This window comes from Onychomys torridus, chromosome 3 (genome assembly GCF_903995425.1).
Source record: "Onychomys torridus chromosome 3, mOncTor1.1, whole genome shotgun sequence".
Taxonomy (NCBI): domain Eukaryota; kingdom Metazoa; phylum Chordata; class Mammalia; order Rodentia; family Cricetidae; genus Onychomys; species Onychomys torridus.
In genome coordinates, this window is record NC_050445.1 from 4,777,535 (window position 1) to 4,796,230 (window position 18,696).

General features: G+C 42.3%; 1 protein-coding gene across 1 annotated transcript in view; it reads left to right on the forward strand.

Annotated features, from left to right (window-relative positions):
- The window catches only part of Rbm33 (RNA binding motif protein 33), a 111,520-nt gene that overhangs the window by 78,057 nt on the left and 14,767 nt on the right, over positions 1–18,696 (forward strand). The window contains exons 14-15 of the mRNA XM_036180437.1: positions 411–698; positions 3,766–4,470. Coding sequence (XP_036036330.1) covers positions 411–698; positions 3,766–4,470 — 993 coding nt within the window. The remainder of the gene's footprint in view (positions 1–410; positions 699–3,765; positions 4,471–18,696) is intronic.

Here is an 18,696-nt window from a genome sequence, read left to right on the forward strand (position 1 = left end):
AAAATGTTAGTCCGTAAACTGAAAAATCACTGGGTTTGACTTTTATATGAAAGCTGTGTCTTTATGGAACCGAGGCTTAAACATCAGGGCATCCAGCAACATTTGTATTTGCCAGAGTAAGGGATCCACCTCTCAGAAGAGAAGGCAGTTGTTTTTTGTTTTTTGTTTTGTTTTTGTTTTTGTTTTTGTTTTTTTTTTTGAGACAGGGTTTCTCTGTAGCTTTGGAGCCTTTCCTGGAACTCACTCTGTAGACCAGGCTGGCCTCGAACTCAGAGTTCTGCCCGCCTCTGCCTCCTGAGTGCTGGGATTAAAGGCGTGCGCCACCACTGCCCAGCTGAGAAGGCAGTTTTGATGACTGTGATCCTTCGTATTTTGACTCACGAATAAACTTGTGTTTCGTTTTCTGACAGAATTCATCATCCCAGAGTATAAGCAAACGGCCCATGCAGCAGATGCAACCCACTGCTCCCAGAAACAGTAATCTGCGCGAACTCCCCATAGCACCTTCACATGTGTTGGAAATGAGTGGGAATCGCTGCTCCTCCACACCTGCAGCTCAGGTGAAGCCCATTGTCAACACATCCCCACCCTGCAGGGCTGTGGTGGCTTCTAGGAGCTCACAGGGAAAAACTGATGCAAAAGTCAAGCCACTTAGCCCTGGGGCTCAACCTAAGGAAGAAGCAAAAGCAGAACCAGAGGTAGGACCTCTTTCCTGGGATGTGTTTGTTCTGGAATAGGGGGTCTGACAGTCACTATGTTCTGCTTACTTCAGTCATCCAGAAACTCTGCCCACTTATTCCTCCCAAGTAGATTCTTCATTTAGCCTAGACATGTTCATAAAAGATACTCTTACTGCTGGGGGAATGTAGCTCTGTGGCAGAGAACCTTAAGCAGCTTGTATTTTCATTCCCTGGAGTATGCATGGGTACTCTGACATTCTCAATGGTTTATGATATTAAACTTTTGTATTTGTACAGTTATTCCTGTATTATATAGAATCAATGTATACCCAGGTTTAGCAGATATTTTCTTTATTTTATTTTATTTTTTTTGGTTTTTCGAGACAGGGTTTCCTTGTGTAGCTTTTGCGCCTTTTCCTGGATTTTGCTCTGTAGCCCAGGCTGGCCTCCAACTCACAGAGATCCGCCTGGCTCTGCCTCCCGAGTGCTGGGATTAAAGGCATGCGCCACCACCGCCTGGCCCAGATATTTTCTTTAAAGGACCCCAAATTTTAAAAATGTTCCAGACCAGCATAATCACTTACCCCTGCCACTGTGGCTCAAGGCAGTTTGTAAATAATAGTTCTTATAGGAACAGGTGTGGTCTATACCAGTAAACCTTACAAAACTAGGTGGTTCTGTGGCCTTACTTATATTTGGTAATTTAAAATAGGTGTAGAATAATAATCATGGGTCAATATTTTACATGGTTTTCAATTTTGAGGTCCTTGGCCTTTCCCAAGTCTCAATTTTCTTACCTGTAAAATGAGGATGAAATAAGATAGGGTATATCTGGGAGCTGGGCACAGACAAGTCCAGGGAGTTACGTGAGCACCAGTAAAATCCATGCTTAACAAAGCCCCTGACCGGTTAGCTGATTATTATAGTGTTCGGTATAATGATAGCCTGGAGCATTTCCTTAAGTAAGAATTTAAAGAATTCATTCTTTCTTTCTAAAAACCAATTATACTATTTAAATCTTTTATTTGGGTTTTCATCATTCAGGTTTTCTTCTGATAAATGATTGTGATGGTTTTAATTGTATCACATCAAAATTATGAAGTCAGACTGTTGGATGTCATTTAATAAACTGTCATTAAAAGGGTGATTGTGGGTTTCATAATCAGTGTATGAAAAAAAAAAACTGTGGAACTATAGACTGGAATGGAGTGGTTTATAAAGAGTTCTTTGTGAGCTGGGTCTTGGATTGTACTCTTGTAATCTTAGCTACTCTTGAGGGCTGAGGCAGGGAAGTTGCTAGTTCAAGGCCAATCTGGGCAACTTAGATCCTTCTCAAACTTATAAAAAGAAAAAAGTAATAAAGAGATTAGGGATAACTATATATAACTATATATATAGTTTCAGTGGTAGTGCATTTGCCCAACATTCTCAAGGCCCTATGTTCAATCTCAATCTCTCTCTCTCTCTCTCTCTCTCTCTCTCTCTCTCTCTCTCTCTCTCACACACACACACACACACACACACACACACACACACACACACACCCAAATAATAAAAAATGGTTCTTTGCCAATAATTTGATAGTACCTTTGGTTTATATAGCTAGCTTAGAACTTGTATATATGTTCAGTCTGGTTCACATACAAATTTCTTACTTAATAACAGTGACTGAATAACACAAGGAGAGGAACAATCAGCCATGTTTATTCGTTTCATTTTAGACTTACCATGAATTCTTCTGTAAATTTACCACATGCAGAAAATTCTCGAAAGTAAAAGAGAAAGCTTACAGGTTGCAATGGTATAGGTTGAATATCTTAATTTGTTTTAGTTTAGTTTTTTGTATACATTAAGTGGAACTAGGTTTATATTTTTTCCTTTTAGAGAAATATATTTATTTTGCTTAACTAAAGATGGCTTAATGATTTGGATTCATTTAGTTGGTATTGGTTCAGAAAGGAATAAATCTAAAGTATTTTTATCTATATCTTTGAACCTACTTTCACCCTTTCTTGACTGCTTGGGAAACAAATGCTGACGAATAACTCCTGTGTTAGGAAATGGTGCATCTGGATCCTGCTACTGCATTCTTTGCTGTTGGATTGCAGGGCTTCTTACTCAGGCCTGCAGAGTAAGAGTCTCTCACTCACCTACCTTTAGTTTTATTTGAAATGTGCCCAAGACTTTGACCTTAGACAGGTCAGCCCATGCCAAGAAGTCCATGGGGGGGGGGGTGGGGCAGGGGACGGGACAGGACCTACTCAACTCTCCTGCTCTGTGATTGTCTTACATTTCTAATTCTTGAGATTTATGCAAAATAGGCAAGACTTGTAATTAGGTGAATTCCAGATAGACTGAATCTTATTCTTCTGTAAAGACTATGGATAGGTGATTTTAAAGAACTTTTTTTTTTTTTTTTTAAGTTATAAGCTTTCTTCATTGGATTCTTTAGTAAAATATTTACTGAAAATTCTCTGTATAGACTTTTAGTGTAGTTTGGGTCTGGGATATTCAGGGCATCCACTGACCATTAATATTCCAATACTGCAATTGGCAGCATTTTGATTCTAAGGAGGGTGTGGGAGTTCAAGGTCAGGAAGATTGACTTGTGCTGTTCATTATAACCAATTATTCTGTGACAAATGAGTTTGAGATCAGGCTGAAAATTCTGTACGAAAAATCAATAGTCCTAATCAGGGCCTTTCAGGTCATTTACACCCCACCTTTTGTTGGTATGTCAGGGAAGAGCCAGATAAAAACGCCTGTGACAACAGGGACTCGTGGCTGTTGCCATTCCCATTCGAAATATATTTTGATATCTTAAATGAATAGTTTAATTGGTTTCAAACTTGTAAATGAGTGGAAATTTACATTACTTCATTTTTAATATTCTGATAAGATTTTTTCCAAATTAGGTTTGGCTGTATAATTTTCCTCCCTCCCTAGAGGAAAGAGTTACACTTCTTGTTAAGCAGATTTTCAAACGCCTTCTTTCAAATACTGAATTGAAAGGTTTAGGAGAAATTGATTGTTTAAAGTGGCCACCCTGCACTGTAAAGTGAAGTGAACTGTGTTTCCATTTTAGTTCCCTGATGAAGATGAAGAGACAAGGTTATATCGACTAAAGATAGAGGAGCAGAAGCGTCTAAGAGAAGAAATCCTCAAGCAGAAGGAGTTACGAAGGCAACAGCAGGCTGGTGCCAGGAAGAAGGAGTTACTGGAAAGACTTGCACAGCAGCAACAGCAGCAGCAGCAGCAGCAGCAACAGCAACAGCAGCAGCAACAGCAGCAACAGCAACAGCAACAGCAACAGCAGCAGCAGCAGCAGCAGCAGATCTATGGCCCACAGACCCCTGTGGAGCAAGAGGAGCTGGCAGCTACACCATCGCCCACCAATGGTAACCCACTGTTGCCTTTTCCAGGGGCACAGTGCCGGCAGAATGTGAAAACCAGACTTCTTGTTAAAAACCAAGATGTTACCATTGCGAATGTTCAACCCAAGGCAGTAAACTTTGTCCCTCCTGGTGCTAACATGCAGCATCAAGGGCAGCATGTGAGACCACTGAAGCATCTGAGACAGCTGCCACACAAAGTCCTCCAGGTCAAGCCTATGGACATGGAGGAGCCCCCCAACTCCCCACAGGCAGCCAGAGTGACGTCCCTCCAGGGCCGGCCTCAGGACACCAAGCCAGGGGTGAAGAGGACTGTCATGCACAGGGCCAACAGTGGAGGTGGTGGAGATGGGCCACATGTCAGCTCCAAGGTCAGGGTGATTAAGTTGTCTGGAGGGGTAAGTTGATAAATTTTATAAATTCTTTATAAATTTGATTGCTTTAGAGGGTTTTAGTCTCCACAAAAGCATTGAACCTGGCCTCTGGTAGAGTCAAACCTTAAGGGTTGGTAAGAAGGTTGTCATTCAAAATCTGCTTCTGCCTGGACCTATATTGTCTCAGCTATCTTGAGTCTAGTGATTGACCATGGTGACATCCTGCAGCTATACCTTTCTCAGTTTTTAGCTTTTTTTGTAAATAACAGTGTAATCAATTTCTCATAATTCATCAAACGTGAACTTCAAGTTTGTAGTAGAAGTAAACTTTCCTATACATATGATCATTGTTTGTAGCTGTGGAGTCAGTGAGCATGTGTGGTCAGGGGAATGGACCCACTTTCAAGCAGCATGGACTGTTGAACCTGTTCTCAAGACTCTTTTCTCTGTTGTGTTTTAAAGAGAAATTCTACTTTGAAAACATGTTCTCTTACCAGATCATTTCAAAGGTGATTATTCTCCTTTATGATGATTCTCAGTGAGACACAGGAAGTGCAGTTTACATTGTAGTAAGGATAAGTTCAGCACTCTAGAATAGCAAGTTCTTGCACCCAGTCTTCATGAAGAGGTGCTGGATACTAACTTTCTTCTAGTTGTATGAGCTTTGTTACAGTGCATAATTCATAACTGTTGCCTTAATTACAGTGAATTCTAAAGCAAATGCCATTGTCCATATGTTTGCTGTGCTCTGTGGCAGTGATTCCTGTTATATATATATATATATTTACATTGTAAATTGGGAAAATGGGAACCCTGTGAGCATGAGCTTTTACAATAAACCAACTATAGTGATTGACTAAAGGCACAAAAATGTGTACACCAGAAAGGAAAACACCTCGGACTTCACCTGTGGAGGAAAGCGGTACTGAGGAATGTGAAGTGCCCTGTGGGTGACTTGTCAGTTAGCTGAGTGCTTGGAGACAGAAAACAGAATCTCTTCCATGTGGTATAAGGACACTTCTATAGAATAATATCGAGTAAAATTACATATGTAGAATACTCAGTGAGCATCTATAATTCTATTTTATCTGATTGTTTCCCACGTGTTTTTCTGATTCAGATGCTGATCAGCAGATGAACTGTCACATTTAACATACAAAGCTGCTGTGTTCAGTGGCACAGTAAATGCTCATGTGTTTGTACAATGACTTCTTAGCTTTGGGCCTTGAGGTGTCAGTCTGTCTCATTGAGTTTAGAACTTTCCCCACTGGTGGAAAGAGCTGTGTAGATCCTCTGCCCCTTGAAGGTTGGCAGTAGATGTTAAGTATCTACCCACAAAGAGCAGCATTTAAACTAGAAAATGTACTTCTTTTCAAAGAAAAACTATTTACTTAAAATTATCTGTCTGCTCAGATGTAAAAAAACAAAAACAAAAACAAAAAACCCAAATCATATTTAATATGAAATTTGATATATGATCTTACTCTAATCCTGCTGCCTAATTTTACAACAAATAGAAAAAACAGTCTTTGGAAATTTCCACTTGCTAGCCACCAGTCAAGTGCTTTGGAACAGGTTCTAACCTGTCTTTTTGACTCTTAAGTACTGACAAACATTTCTAACAGTGTTGATGGGCTTTTCCTGTCCTGACTGCCAGTTCCCAAATAACTGACTCAGGCTGAATATGAAGTATAAATGCTTGGCTGGTTGCTCAGGCTTGTTACTAGCTAACTCTTGTGTATTCCACCCCCTCCCCCCAGACAGGGTTTCTCTGTGTAGCTTTGGAGCCTGTCCTGGATCTCACTTTGCAGACCAGGCTGGCCTTGAACTCACAGAGATCCACCTGGCTCTGCCTCCCGAGTGCTGGGATTAAAGGCTTGTGCCCCTACCACCCAGCATACTAGCTAACTCTTACACTTAAATTAACCCATATTTCTTATCTATGCTTTGCCACGTGGCTTGGTACCCTTTCTTAGTACAACATGCCCATCTTGTTCTCTCTGCCTTTGCTGGGAACTCCTGACTCTGCCCTTCTTCATCCTAGCATCATCCTTAGTTTGGTTGCCCTGCCTATACTTCCTGCCTGGCTATCAGCCAATCAGCTTTTTATTAAACCAGTCCAAGTGACAAATATTCACACAGTGTACAAAAGGATTATTCCACAGCACAACAGGTCTTCTAATTCTGTGTTGTCTAACCTGATGAATCTCTGATGGGGTTTGCTTTTATCTTGGGTAAATAGTGTTTTCCTAATGCCATGAGTGTGTGTGTATGTGCGTGCGCATCCACATACACGCAGTGGCTAGGAACTATTCTTAAGAGAACCCAAAATTGTGAGTTAGTTGCAAAAAGGTGCCTAATTAGGATAGTGCAAAAAGTAAGCAGCCATGTGTCCCAGCATGAAGTGCCGTCACATTTATTTGACTTTTATCATTGTCCTTAGTTGCTACTAGGTATCAGTCACAGTTGTCCTCTTTTCTACACTGGCATCGTCCTAGTGGCTCAGGCATATGCTTGTGCTCTGCTGCTAAGAATCTTGTTACGAGTCTGCACAGAGTCGGGCAGTTGGGCTACCTGGGAATATGGGGAGGACAAGCTTGTGATATGGCATCTGTTGTAGTTAGGGTTTCTATTGCTGTGAAGAGATACCATGACCATAGTAACACCTATAAAGGGAAACATTTCATTGTGGTGGCTCACTTACTGCTCAGGTTTAGTCCATTATCCTTTTGGTGGAAAGCAAGGCAGAATTCAGGCAGATTGGTGCTAGAAAAGGAGCTAAGTGTTCTTACATCTTGACTCACAGACAACAGGAAGTAGTCTGAAACACAGGGTGTGGCTTGAGCATATATGAGACCTCAAATCCTGCCCCCACAGTGACACACTTCCTCCAACAAGGCCAAACCTTCTCCAACAAAGCCACACCTGATAGTGCCACTTCCTTTGGGGTCCATTTTCTTTCAAGCCACCACAGCATCTGTGTGGAACGTTAGCTGTATGTTTTAGTTTTCCAGTTCACTGTTTGAATTGTGACATTTCATTGTTAGTTGAATTTCATTTTGATAGGAGCTATTGACTTCTAATAGGGTAAAAGTATAATATATAACTTTAAAAGTTTCTTTAAGAAACCCTAAATATATTCCTTTTTGATTCCTTTTGTTGTTTAAGATAGTTTCTTACTGTTTCCCAGGGTGACCTCAAACTTACTATTCTTTTGCCTCTGCCTCCTTCATTCTTGGCTTGCAGACATGCACCACATACCCCGTTGGAAAGATATATCTATATCTATACATACATATGTATGTGTATGTATATTTCAGTACATATATTTCATGGTTTGAGATTAATATAATTATATCATTTCCCCATTCCATTTGCTCCTTCCAAACGCTCCCTTTGCTGTCTTTCAAATTTATGGCCTCTTTTTCTTTAGTTCAGTGTTTCTCAACCTTCCTAATGCTACAGCCCTTAGTGCAGTTCCTAATGTTGTGGTGGACCCCCCCCCCCCAATTATTTTTTTGTTGCTACTTCATAATCATAATTTTGCTACTGTTATGGATCATAATGTCTCTGGTTTTCTTTTAGTCTTAGGCGACCCCTATGTAAAGGTCTTTTGGCCTCCCACCAAGGGGTCAGGACCCACAGGTTGAGAAATACTGCTTTTAGGGTTTTTTGTTGTTGTTGGTTTTTTTTTTTTCTTTGGTTTTTTTTTTTTTTTTTTGGTATATTCTTAAATAAATAACTGCAATCTGCTCAGCCTGTATAATGGTACTTGTATTTTTTAGGGTTGACCATTGGAGAAAGTTTTATTATAGGGCAGAAGTGAGCACTGGCTTCCTAAAGCTACCTCCTTTACTACTGTCTAACCTAGAATTTACATAACTGAATCTAAAGTGTCCTGTAGTCTCTTCCTTCTGGTGGTCATTCTCTAGCCAGGATATGGGCTCCCTGACCAGCCCGGCTCAAGAACTTGTCTCTGTGCTTGGCTATAGCCAGCTGTTCTTGTATCTCATACCAACTGGGAATGTCTCAACTTCCTTGAGCTTCTGTGAGTAACTTAACACCTGTGAGGCTGCTGTGAATCACTGTAGGTGTCTGTTGTCTTCCATAGCTCATTCAAAAATCAAATCACAAGGTGGTGGTGGCGCACACCTTTAATCCCAGCACTCTGGAGGCAGAGCCAGGTGGATCTCTGTAAGTTCCAGGCCAGCCTGGTGTACAGAGCAAGATCCAGGACAGGCACCAAAACAACACGGAGAAACCCTGTCTTGGGGAAAAAAAAAAATTAAAAATCAAATCATTGATCTTCTTCACATGTTTTGTTTTGTCTTTTGAGACAGTCTTGTGTATCTCTGAACTTGCTATGTAGTTTGAATTCCTGATGTTCTTGCCTGCACCACCAGATGTTAGAATTAAAGGGGGATGCCACCATACCTGGCTTTCTTAGGATTTCTTTTAAAAAACTGGATTTTGTGAAAGATAGAGAGCCTGAGTCTAAAACAGTAGGTTTTAGGCTTGACTCTCCTTCTTTGGGGTCACAGGCTAACTTTCTTGTGTGGCCATGTGACATATCAAAGCTTTCCAGCTTTGGGTGCAGAAAACCCATGTTTGCGTAGTTGTCTATCTTGGCTGCTTCTGGGACACTAAACAATCTTTTCCCCCCTCTGAATCTAATTTCCTACCTATAAGTGGGCTTAATCCAGTTGCTGGGAGGAGTTCTAGATGGAGGTGTTCTTGAGGCCCTGAAAAGGTCTGTGCTTCCTGCTGGCATTTGCAATGGCTACTGTTTGTCCAGGGTTGAGCATGTGCCACAGCTTATGAGACTGGCAGAGGTGCATTCTCATTTCACAGGGAAGCAAACTGAGTCTCAGAGATGTCATGTGACCCACCTGGTGCCATACAACAAAGCAGTAGGCCCAGACATCTAGCCGGGTTTAATTCTGAGTCTTGGTCTATTTAATAATAAAAGCTAAGGTAGAAGATATAAAAAGTTTATTTACTGTGAACTACTGGAGTCATCAATCATTCTCTCTGATTAACCCAAAAACAAATAATTAAAACAAGTATATGCCTGGGGAAAAGCCCTTGCAGCCTCATCTGGCTCTTGGGAGACAGCATCCAGTTCACCTCTGAGTGACCTTGGTGACTTGGGTTGATTGAGCTCCTTTGCCAAGCAGTAAAATGAGGGCATGGTCTCCTTTCAGGATCTTGGAAGAGAATGAAGTGTGTTCCTTAGGACATGGTCATTGCTCAGGAAACGTCACAACACTGTCCTTTAGTTGAAGAAAGAAAGAACAGTTTAGTGTCAGGAAAGCAGGCAGATTTTATCCTGACCCAGGTTATGAAAATTTTAGAAATTTGGCAGCAAATGAAGTAAACAGTTGTTGGTTCTGTGGGCACACAGAGGCATGGGAGAAGTGCAGGACCCCCAGTAGGAAAGCCAGCTGTTTGGCTGTGGCTCTTTTGTATTTATGTTTAAAGGATGTCAAAAACTGCTTTTGGAAGGTCCCAGTTTATCTGTGGACGCTTGCTTTGGAAAGTTGGGTGAAATTGTCCATCTTTTTCTCAATCTTTGTTGTCATCACTGGGCCTCCTTTAGAGAGGCAGTGAGTGCATGGGTCCCTTTCTCTGTGGGCCATTGGATGAACTTTCTTTTGTTACATCTTCCATGAAAGAGAAGTTCTGAGGTCTTGCCCCTTTACCATATCCACCAAGTACTTATATCATACTGCATTTGCTCCTGCACCCCACCCTGTCTCTCTGTCTTTTAATGTCCATTCATCATCAATCACTTTCTCTTCCTCAGATGGTTTAGGAGAAGGTTGGAGGCCCAGTGTGTTGACTTAGGCCAGAGACACTAGAGACTGCAGTTGTGTGCTGTAGTGCATCAGCCTGACCTGGGTTCTCACCCAGAGTCATGCATTTGGTTTCTGGTCTCCTTTTAGTCTAAAGCAGTCCCTTGACCCTTGTGTTCCTTGCCCTTGACATTTAAAGAGCAAAGCCAGTGATTTTATGGCCTCTGCTGTAATTTACATTTATCTTTTTCTTCCTCCTTATAAGCTTCAGGTTGTATTTGGCAGGCTGCCCACAGAAGGTAACCTGTCCTTGGTGTGACTGCAGAAGACTTGTGCTATATTGCTGAGCTTAGCTTTGATGACTTGGGTGAGATAACGTTTACCAAGTCTTTCCTTCAGCTGGCCTCCCCTACTGTGTCTGTAAGTTACAGTTGGGAAGGAGCTCTGTGTGATGTGGCCGATTCCAGCATGCACTGTGTGTCTCTCAGCTGTCATAGTCTCACAGTGGTTGCTTTGTCTTCACCTTCATTTACTTGTTCATTTACCTAACATCATTTTAGGTGTATGGCGTTTTGATTTTTCAATGAACTGTTAATGGATAAAGATAATGCTAGCAATTCACAGAGTCTGCTTAAAGGGCAAAGGAATTCATTAGAGAAAGAAAACTTTACTATACAGAACAGAAAAATTATTTTAGGGTCCTGGAAGGCTGAGAGGCACAGTCCCATGCTGTTCTTTCACCTTGTCTGTCTCCAGCATGTAAAACTGTGCTGGAGTAAGGAGCACACCATAAGTGCATCCCAAGTCTTAAGGGTCCCCAGCAGCCACACCCCCGGGGCATGAACTTCAAGGTCATAGGCAGGTTTAACAGTTACCTGCTACCCCACTAGGGGCGGTGCTTCCAGGTCATAGCTAGAACAGCTACCCACTATAAACTACTGTCACTTACTTTGATGCTAGGTCTGGCCCTGATTCACCAGAGAGAGCCTCTTCCTGCAGACTTCTGTGTCCATTGAGAACTCTCCATTGTTCTTTAAATGGATGCTTACTTACTTCCTGTACTCAAGCTTGTTTGATGTGTCTTGGCCTATTTCTGTGTGATTCTGGGGTGGGTCCTATTCTTTATAAGGCTTCAGCTCCTTGGAACAGAAGTGTCAGAGGCTTCTGTGACCATTGCTTCCCATTGCTGTGATAAGATGAGGTAATTGGTTTGAAAGAGGAAAATGTTTACATTGTCTCACCAGGTCAGGGTTTTTGTCCACAGTTTCTAAGCTTCACCTCTTCAAGGTTATTTGACACAGTTCCTCATGGCAGAAAAGGCCTGCTTGTCTCCTAGCAGCTGGACAGAGAGGCAAACAGAGAAAGGAGCAGAGGTCCCTAAAATCTCTTGGGCTGTTGCATTGACTTTTCCTGGGGAGGCATGAAAAAATATTTGTTGCATGGCAGACCAAAGTAGGTTTCCACCAGAGTCCAGCTTGGTGAACCAGTAAATTTACAGAGCACAGAGGAAGGATAACTTACCAGGATGTGAATGACCCCCAAACGGTTGTATCACTACTAAGTCCCACTCCATCATAGACAGTGATCTTATGGAACATGCATCATGGAGTCCCACTTTCAGTGAACCTTCCATGTTTTGTATCTCTAGCATCTCCCAAGATCACTTGCAACTGCAGGAGAGCAGGAAGGATTCATGACAAGAATTCCAGATGAGCCTCTTGTGACTCTCTCCTCAATTACCATTGTGTTGACCTGGCTACCACTGTGTTGTTTTGCTTTTAGTGGCCCTAGCTACTGGGCCACAGAAATCTCTACTCCCAAGATAGCTTCATATTATGCTTGGAAGGAAAAATGCCATATAACTAGGGCACTTTCCAATGACCTGTCACCTTACAGGAACGCCACAGATAGGGAACTAAGCATTCCTTTAGCCATTGCCTTTGGAGGACATGTAAGATCTTACTTAGCCTTCAGTGGTTAGTACATCATTGCCCTTAATACATATCTGGGCCTTCCTCTGGGAGCTGCAAAGAGATCAGTCATCAAGGCACTGCTGCACCTGCTGAGTTTTACTAAGGGTGCATATTTCTTGAAAGATTATTGGCAGGCAATATATAGATATGCATGTTTTTTTATTACATTTTGTTATAGTTATTTAGTAGCGAAAAAATCAAGGGCTGGAGAGATGGCTCAGAGGTTAAGAGCATGGACTGCTCTTCCAGAGGTCCTGAGTTCAATTCCCAGCAACCACATGGTGGCTCATAACCATCTGTAACGAGATCTGGAACCCTCTTCTGTGTACATAATAAATAAATCTTTTTAAAAAATTGAATATATTCAAGGATTTTTATTTGTTTGGTTTTTCGAGACAGGGTTTCTCTGTGTAGCCCTGGCTGTCCTGGAACTCACTCTATAAACCAGGCTGAGCTGGAATTCAGAGATCTACCTGCCTCTGCCTCCCACGTATTGGGATTAAAGGCACACACCACCATCGTCTAGCATATTTAAAGTGAGTCCCTTCTGTACCTCGGGGCTGGCCAAGACATGCCCTTGTGGTACTAGCCAGGGCACTTGATGGGAAGGAGGCTGTCTGGGGCTTGCCTTTCATGACAAGGTCTCTGAATTTTGGTGTTCGTGTGTATTGGTGAGGCCTCTGGCTTCCCCAGTTACTCAGGGAGGACGGACATGGTATTGGTGTCAGCAGTGAGGTCTCATCAGAGTCTGCAGAGCAGCTGTGTAGTCTCAGTTGTCACAATAGATGTGACATGAACTAGGGCACTAGACATTAGTGGTATTTGAGCTTCATACAGAAGCAGGCCTGCCTTTGTGGAGCTTTACTGTGGACTGAGCACTCTGGACTCTGTGTATAATATCAAGGACAGCAGAAGTGAAGTGGGATAGTACCATAGCAGGGAAACCTGAAGCAATGGCTTCTGAGTGGAGAAGAAAGCAGTGTAAAGGTATGTGTGTGGGGAGGGGCGGCATGTGTAACAGTGGCAGTTGCTAGCTGAAGGAAGGGTCTCTACTGGGTTGAGTCTGGAGATGAGCCATGCATAGGCTCTTTGGGTCTTAATTGTTAGAGCAGCAGGAGCCACTTGAAAGTTCTGCTGAGCTGATATTCTCACTTTGTTTTGCTGGCTTAAGGAAAAAAAAAAACTAGAAAACTATGAAACTGGCAGTTTTATTCATTCATTCATCTATCTATTTATTTATGTTTTATGGATTTAGGGTTGAGTTCTGTCTTAAAGTTAATACACAGAAGGATATAAGACATAATTAATCACCTGAGTGTTAGGGTTGAGATGAACAGAGACATTTCTTTTATCCCTCAAATCTTCTGTCACTTTGGGAAGTACCAGTCTGACAGAGAGTTGAACACATATCCTTAGTAACAGGCTTATGTCGAATTTGCCACACATCCCCTTCTTGTTCTCTGGAGGTGCCATGTCTCAACCCTCTGACTCCATTGCTCAGGACTTCTGCTGTTCTGGGACCCTGCCAATGCTTCTGCATGTACTCTGTCCTGCCTGCTCCCCAGAGCTTCCCATGCCTTAGAGCTCTAGCTCCAGCTGCTGGTCCCTCCTCCTCCTCCTTGAGCGGCTTTCAGCCTCCTGTTCCATGTTTGACCCTAGATCCCAGGACAGTTTCAAGGATGTCTTAGGGTTTCTGTCACTGCAACGAAACATGACCAAAAAGCATATTGGGGAGGAAGGGGTTTATTTGGCTTACACTTCAGCATTGCTGTTCATCACTGAAGGAAGTCAGAACAGGAACTCAAACAGGGCAGGATCCCAGAAGCAGGAGCTGATTGTAGAGGCCATGGAGGGGAGCTGCTTACTGGCTTGCTTCTCATGCTTGCTCAGTCCATGTTTTTATAGAACCCAGGACCAGCAGCCCAGGGATGGCACCACCCACCATGGGCTGGGCCCTCCCCTATTGATCACTAAATGAGAAAATTCTTTACAGCTGGATCTCAAAGGGGCATTTCCTCAACTGAGACTCTTTTCTGAGGACTCTAGCTTGTGTCAAGTTGACACACACAACCAGCCAGTACTGAGGATATTAAAAATACTTAAGAAACTTAAATATGAAGCTGAAGACATCTGCATAGTTGAGTTTCTTGTTTCAAAACAGAGGTGGAATGGATGCAGTATCTCTGGAATGTCTGAAAATGAGCAGGGCAGTTGTTCTCTAGCTTTGTGGTAATACCAGGAAGCGAGCAGCAAAACAGGAGCAGGCCCAGGATAACGTTGATCTGTACTGTTAATCTCCCCCACCTTCCGCTTCCCCTCACCCCAAATCCCTTTTTCATTTGGTTTGCAGAATAGGATTGTGTTATAAGGTTTATTTGCTGCTTTTGAATTTAAAAATGCTCACAATTATTTATTTTGGTGATAAGGTGTGCTACTGTTTATGTGTGAAGGTCAGAAGACTTGTGGGAGTTGGCTCTTTCCATCATGTGGTTCCCAGGCATAGAATTTAGGCTTGGCATCAAACCCCCTACCCACTGAACCATCTTTTTCGGCCTGCTGTTTTGAATTTTGAAGTGGTCGGTCTGTCACACTTGCTAGTTTGACACTGTTATTCAGTGGACACAACTCTGCCCTACCTGGTTCTGGCAGAAGCTACCTTTGTAGGGCAGTGTGGCAGTGCATAGGTTGCTCAGGTGGAGGGAGGTAAAGGTCCAGGTAGAACTGACTGGGACAGTGGTCTTGGCAGGTATAAAGGACAGGACCATGGATAGAGTTCCGGGGAGATTGTTGTAGACCTGGGTGGGACAGCAGGTAACAGGTTTGTATTAGGAAGGCACCTGCAGGGACAGAGCTGCCTGGTGGAGGCCTCTGAAGCCTCACCTCTGAGTTGGAACAAGACAGTTCACAGCTCCACTGCCTAGGAAGCTTCTGTATTGGAAAGGGCCCAGAGCCTTCCTTCTGGTACATTTGCATCTTCATCTGGTAGATTTGTTCATCTGCCCTGGACCTTGTTGTTTCTTCTCAGAGGCTCAAAGCTTTGGTGGTTTTTTTTTTGTTTTGTTTTGTTTTGCTTTTTTCATTTAAAGACAAGCTAATTCTTCTCTTTAAAGATTTCTTCATACATAGCTAGTCTCAGAATGGAAGATTATTACACAGGTAAGCACTTAAAAATAACTGCCACATTCTCATATGGTAAAGTGGACACATTCACTTCCCTCATGAAATGAAGCCCAGAAGTTAGGTCTGCCTACTCAAGTGGCTTTTAGCCTTTTAGATTTGGTTTGAAGCTGCTCTCTAGACCCATTACCTGAAGTAATATTCCAGATTTCTGTCCCCAGTCTGCTGGTGTGTAAGCATGCCTGATGACAGAAAAGAACACTGCAATATAAGATGTTCTCACACCACACACAGCACCTGGTGCCAGGGTCAGGGCTGGCCTGTTTCTGGCCTGCCTGTCCTATAGTCCAGCAGTCTACAAAAAGAATATAGAGTTCTATACATATTTGTACTTGGAAATTTCACCTAGCTTGCATATCATTTATTGAGCGGATTCTGAGCAAGCCTCCCACAGATTGCTGGGATAGGCTTGTATTGTTGTCCTTAATAGAAACCTGTGCAGCAAGGGCTGTGGCTGCATCATCATCTACATTGCTGGTGACAGTGAAGTGTGGCCTTATCAGAAGGAGAATTCATAAGAGGCTGCCCTGGGACACCACGCCACTGTCCTTCTGTGTGTCCTGACAATGTTATCTGTCCTTTCAGTGCCGAGTATCAAATGTCTGTCATGAGTACAGAAATTAATTTAATGTCACCTGAAGACATGCAATTAATCTTTTAGAGGTTTTCATAATACCTTTACAGAAAGAGTTGCCAGTTTGGCGGATTTGGATTTTGGGGTTTAGGAGAAGATAAGGAAAATTAATTTTTCATCAGGGTTAATACAAGCTAGCAGGGCCACAAAGGCTGAGGAAAATGATTGGGGAATTTGTCAAGTGTTGTCACTCCAGAATAATGCTGCTTAACGCCTGATAGGTATAATCAAGGGCTGAGGTTCTATGGAGAGGGATTAATCAATTTGCCTGCTAGTGAATGCAACTCAGCGATACCACTTCTTCATGGGCTTTAAAGAATGAAAATAAGATTTGATCTGTCAAATTGCAAGAAGCCCTGACAATATCAGTGGGCATTTTTATCTGTACATTTAAACCATTTGTTATAAATAAATTTGTCCTGCTAATGTTGATGGCCACAAACCTCATTTTTTTTTTTATAAGATTAAGCTGATAAAAAGTATTCCCTGGGTTTACTTAATTCAGATAGGTATTTTAAAAACAAAATACTAGTCTAAAGAGACATTTTTATTGTCTTCCTTAAAGGGCAATCATTTTAGAGCAATTCTACAGTATGTTTCTACATGGGGTTAAGATGAGCACAACTTCTTCCCCTCATCTGCTTTAGAGAAGCTGCTGTACCAGAAGTTACAGCATGCCCCATGCTGCTTGGGGAGACTGCTCTTCCTGCAGGCTTGCTTTTACATGGGAATGTAATCTGCTAACCACTCCAGGATACTGGGTTGCTTACATCTCATCAACAGATTTCTAAGCAGCAATATTTTAAACCTTGTGTAACTTTCGACTAATAATTACAGCAGGTAATTCGGTGCTAGAATTGGGTGTACAGGTCACAGCAAGCTTATGGATATAGGCTTGATTTAGTTTGGCTTGACACTCACCATGTTGATGTGCATTACTGTGGATATAAAAATGTGTTCCTGGCAATGGCCTGTTAGCATGCCTAGTGGCCATTTTCTAAAGTTAATCCAGAGTAATAAAACAAAAAAAAACAAAAAAACACCAAAAAAAACCCAAAACTCCCTAGAATTAGCTTTTCATTGTACAAATATAGTATTTGTTCTCTCAATTGGGGGAAAATGTTTCTGTTTCTTTTCAAAAGGAGATAACCTGTTTGTTTATATTTAAGCCTTCAGTGCTTAGAATGAGTTTTATAAAAAGTTAAAGCACAGCATTATGATAGTTTAATTAAAACAATCTAGTTGAGAGCAAACTATGTGATCTTAGCAGTGGGAAGGCTGACACAGGAGGATCACCACAGGTTCCAGGCTAGCCTGAGCCACAAAAAGAGATGTCACACAAGCAATGAGGTGGAACTGTATGAGGTTTGGTCACCTCTGGGTAGTGCTTTGGTGTTGTGCATGTGTGGCCAAAGGCTTCTGTCCTATGTGCAAAACAAAGATTTTACTATCCAGCTTATGGGGAGGGCTGAAAGAAAACTTGGCACAGACCCTGGCACATTCCTGGTCACAGTCACAGGGTGAAGGATAGGTAGAAAGTGTGGAGTGGTGTGCAGTGCTCTTGATGGTTAAGACCCTGCCATGCCTCAAACTCAGGTGGTTGTAGAGGGCACACATGTTTGTCCAGAATTAACCTTCCACTCAGTGGGAGCTTGTGGAAAGGCAGGCTCCTTATAGGACCATGATCCTCAGAAAGTCGGGCTGTTGCCCTCTGCCTGTCAAGAGTCCTGAGAAGCTTTTGTCCTTAGGGTTAGGAGATACATCCAGGCAGGAAAGGCCTGTTCTAAGAGCTTATATTTTTCAAAATATTTAAAAAGTGACTGGGTTATCTCATTTTGTACATACTGAAGAATTTCCATGGTAAATGTTTGAAATGACCTGCCTACCCCCACAAGGGGGGAAAGAGTAGACTGTTGTAAGGCCAGTACCCCTCAGGCTGGGGTCTAGCTGTCCACAGCTAGATCACGTTATGGCACACTAATTATTTGAGAGTTGAATTATACTTGGCCATCATGTGAGATGCCTTTTCTGTCTTGCTAGAGTGAATCAGCTAACATCTTGATGAAGTTGTTTTGGTTTGTTTGTTTTTTATGTGTATGTTTCTGAGAGATGTTCTTTAGTTGGTGTTTTTTCTTTTTGATATTGGTGGCTTTGTGGTCAGCTTGGAGAATGAGCCAGAATATGGGCCTCCCATCCCCCCTTTTACTTTAGCTCTGTGGTAAAAATCTCCTGGGAGGAGATTGGAGTCTTTCTTTGTGAGAAACGTCTCTTCATTAATTCTGTGTCCTTGCTCCTTAGAGCTCTAGTCAGTTTGGGTTTTGTATGATTGGCCCACTTCATTGATTAATGTGATGACATAGTATTCATACATCCCTTTCACTGCTTTAGGGGTTATGGCCCCTCTTTGTTTTCTAATTTGGAGCATTTGTGCTCTGCCCATTCTTCTTGTTCAGGATGGTTAAAGGAGTGTGGTGTTTGTTCTCAGAATAGCCTGTGGGACTGATGGAAAAGAGGCTTCTCTGTCCCCACTCTTGAGTGTGGTCTTCATTGTCTCCTTTTTGCTTTGTTTGGAAGTGGGGCTGGTTCCTCTTAAGATCTCAACGTAATGTTCGGTCTTCCCCCCCCCCTTTTTGCTATAACTAGCATTTAAATCTCTACATTTTGATATATT